Consider the following 3,461-nt stretch of genomic DNA (forward strand, 5'->3'; position numbering starts at 1 on the left):
CTTCTTTTACACCTCTTGACCTTTGACCTTTGACCCCCAGCTTCGACATCCCAACTCGTTTTCGGATTCCCCCCCCACACACACACACACACACACATCCCGAGTTTCGAATCCATACGTCGAGCCGTTTAGATTTGTGCCCAACTGTTGACGGACAGACGCACGGACGGACGCACGCTCATGCGATTCTACAAGCTGCATCTGACTATGTCAGATGAGCTAAAAACCTGACATGGTGAAATCTGATCCGTTATTTTAAATACATTCACATGATTTTGGTTTTTACTGAGATAGCAACGCCAGCATGCCAAGCAGATCTTGTATCGCAGACAGCAGGCATTTACAGCTATATAAGTTTTTTTTTTTATGTGAAAAGAACAAATCCTGCAAATATGTAAAATTACTACAAAGCCTCCCCCTTATTTTAATAATACTTACTTTAAACGACTTTGTTTTTGGATAACACAGCAATATCAAACAATTAAAATTAATAAAACCACCTTGTAAATTGTTCAATTTTATTGCATTAGACGTCATAACATGCACAAACATGAGAAAATAAATGCTTGCTTTTGCGGGATTTTGGGTTCCATCATTAATGTTGCTGTTATTACTATTATCACATGGTATGATACATTTCAATAGGTTTTATTTTCCCCCAGACATAATTACATACTTCTATATTGCTAGGGTCCACTATTAAATAAAATTAGCATGCGTTTCTATTTGTCAAATATTGATGAGATATCATATTCAAAGTGGTAAGACAAAAAACATTACTTGTGTAACAAGTCATTATCTAAGTAAATGGACGGATGTGTAACCATGCAGTGTGAAGCTCAGTCATACCACACCATTAAACGCATATGATACATCAAAGATAATATTTTTGCATGTGCAATAAATAATTGATATATATGGAACTGACACACAGTATATACACAGCATCCTATATTATGAACCGTCAGATATAAGAGTCACAACCATTACAGAAAAGAATGCAGCTCCAAGTAGTTTTAGTATAATACTGCTTCTATCAATATAGCAATACATACAGTTACAATGCATTCGACCACGGTATATCGCAATGTATAATTTGCTTGGTCCCTTGTATATTCCTTGATAATGTCAAAACAAGCAAGCAGGCAAACATCAGAAAATGTATTATATCTACCTTGAGATGGTTGGGCAGTTACACTCTTGATCCTAGAACAGTATAGTATAGTATTATTATCGTTTCAACTCTGGCATACACAGACGACTCACTGCAACACAAATCTGTCAATTTGCTCTTCTTTTGTGTCTGCCTCTTCATTTGTGAGGGAGTTGTCTAATTGGTTTTGTTGCGCCAAATTTCGGAAGTGCTGAAATTAGAGAAAAGACAATAATAAATAAGTACTTCTTGTAGCTTCCAAAAATTACAGGTGAAATCACCTGATTTTACATACTAGTCAGATATAGTTTGGGGCAACAAAACTATACTGTTTACACAAGATCATTTGCACTCTAGATGTAATAAGCTTTTGGTAGGTACAATTGGCTACTCAGATATAGCTTGCCACATGCAATGACTCTTTGGCAAAGGTTGGGAACGGATTAAAAAAAAGGCTGTCGCATCACATGAGTGATACTCTGACAAAATCACTCATGAGTTATATCGCTTTCAATCAATTTAATTATTTTAAAAAAAAGTTGAATTTACAACACAATTTACAAGTATCACACTGTGGTGAGTAAGGCAGGCATGGCTAACCCTGACTATGCTGATTTTGGAACCACAAAAATTGCCATCATGAGCAATTTATAGATATGGACTAGAATAGCATGTGCCATCTAACCATGGCTTGTAATGAGTTGCGAATGGCGAAGTACAAGCTACTCTTTAGACACGCTGTAAACAGCGGAAATGACCACGGATATGCCACACTACACATATAACCTCACCCCAATAGTTAAAGTGTCTACGTCACGAATCTCCAGAAATTATTTAAAAAAATATAGTTGAAACCTTATTTTTGTATTTTTTTTGCATCAAAAGTTAGTACTAACGTAAATTACTAAATATATCCTCAAACTCTCACCTGATAAAAATGTTTTTACGTTGGTTAAATTTGCAAAAATCTTGACGATTTGAATTAGTGTTGTCTAACACTATTTACATATTACTGGCGTCTCTCTGTTGCTGTACTGGTTGCTGTGGTCGATGTGCCACCAAGAGTCTACGTTGGTTGTAAGTATTTAAAACAAACTTCAGTTTTTTAGATAGAAAAATAAGAATTAAAAACTATCGAAAAAAAAAACCGCCCGTACAGCACCAGAGCGTCAGTCTTAGGTGGAAGATTAAAATAAGACCTCGTTTTAATAGGAAAATAATCATATTAAGTACCATAAAAGAAACGCACACGCAGCCCACCGTACATGACAGCGACAATTAGTGCGGCTTCGAAGTATTATAACAATAATACCTTCGTTTTCAAAATATGATCTAACATTTTTACCACCCGCCTATATCAGCACGTAACCACATATATGCTGAGAGCGCGATAGCGTAAAAACACGACCGGTTACCGGGCTAATTAAACAGAAACCTGCTACTCAAGTGCATGCACAAACCGCGAGAGATCCTGAACAAACCGCTATCTTATAGCGGGGTCCATCTAGTGGCTCGTTAAAAACGATCATTGCGAGAATTTTGCTCGAAAAAAACAAATAAGCTGAAAACATCTCACCTGACAGCGGGAAAATATCACCTGGGATACACCAACATTCAAAATCACCTATATTCACTCAGTATAAGCAAAGAAGAAAAACGGATTTTGACCCACATCCATACAGCCAATACATTTTCCGAGTCAGCATTTCAAAATCACAAATGGAAGTCCAAACAAGACGACATAATAAAACAAACTCAATCTAATTATGTGGATAAATATCTCTCCGGCGGTACGACCACAACGAGGATCCCTTGAACCCTTTTCATACCTCCCCGCCTCAAGATATTAGTCCCTAGACTTTTTGTTAAGAGCGAGAGATATAATATTATAGTGTACATATGCTCCACACTTGTAGATATTTGCACACCCACTATCAGCCTCTGTGTCTACAGCTGACACAGAAAATACACCCCCCCCCCCCCCCCCTCTCTGCTTCCTCCCATTCCTCCTTACCTCCCACACACCCCCCCCCCCCCCCCCCCCCCCCCCCCCCCCCCACTCGCCACCAAAATCCCCCCCCCACTCCGCCCCCCCGCACCCCCCCCGCCCCCCCCCCCCCCGCACGGGTCCCACCACCGCCCAGCTGACCCACCCCCACCCCCCCCCCCCCCCCCCCCCCCCCCCCCCCCCCCCCCCCCCCCCCCCCCCCCTCCGTGCGATTTGCATTACGCGACCCTCGGAACCAGCGCAGAAAGTGGCGAACAATGAACCAGCGAAAATCAACAGAAAACGCAAAATCTAAATGCG

At 40.5% G+C, this 3,461-nt stretch overlaps 1 protein-coding gene across 1 annotated transcript in view; it reads right to left on the bottom strand.

Moving 5' to 3' along the window:
* Nucleotides 1-497: 497 nt before the first annotated feature.
* LOC106805557 (intraflagellar transport protein 46 homolog) overlaps nucleotides 498-3,461 on the bottom strand; it is a 24,663-nt gene continuing 21,699 nt past the window's right edge. The window contains exon 14 of the mRNA XM_014807202.1: nucleotides 498-1,364. Coding sequence (XP_014662688.1) covers nucleotides 1,263-1,364 — 102 coding nt within the window. The 3' untranslated portion in view covers nucleotides 498-1,262. The remainder of the gene's footprint in view (nucleotides 1,365-3,461) is intronic.

The sequence above is a fragment of the Priapulus caudatus genome, unplaced genomic scaffold (assembly GCF_000485595.1).
Source record: "Priapulus caudatus unplaced genomic scaffold, Priapulus_caudatus-5.0.1 Scaffold117, whole genome shotgun sequence".
Lineage (NCBI taxonomy): Eukaryota > Metazoa > Priapulida > Priapulimorpha > Priapulimorphida > Priapulidae > Priapulus > Priapulus caudatus.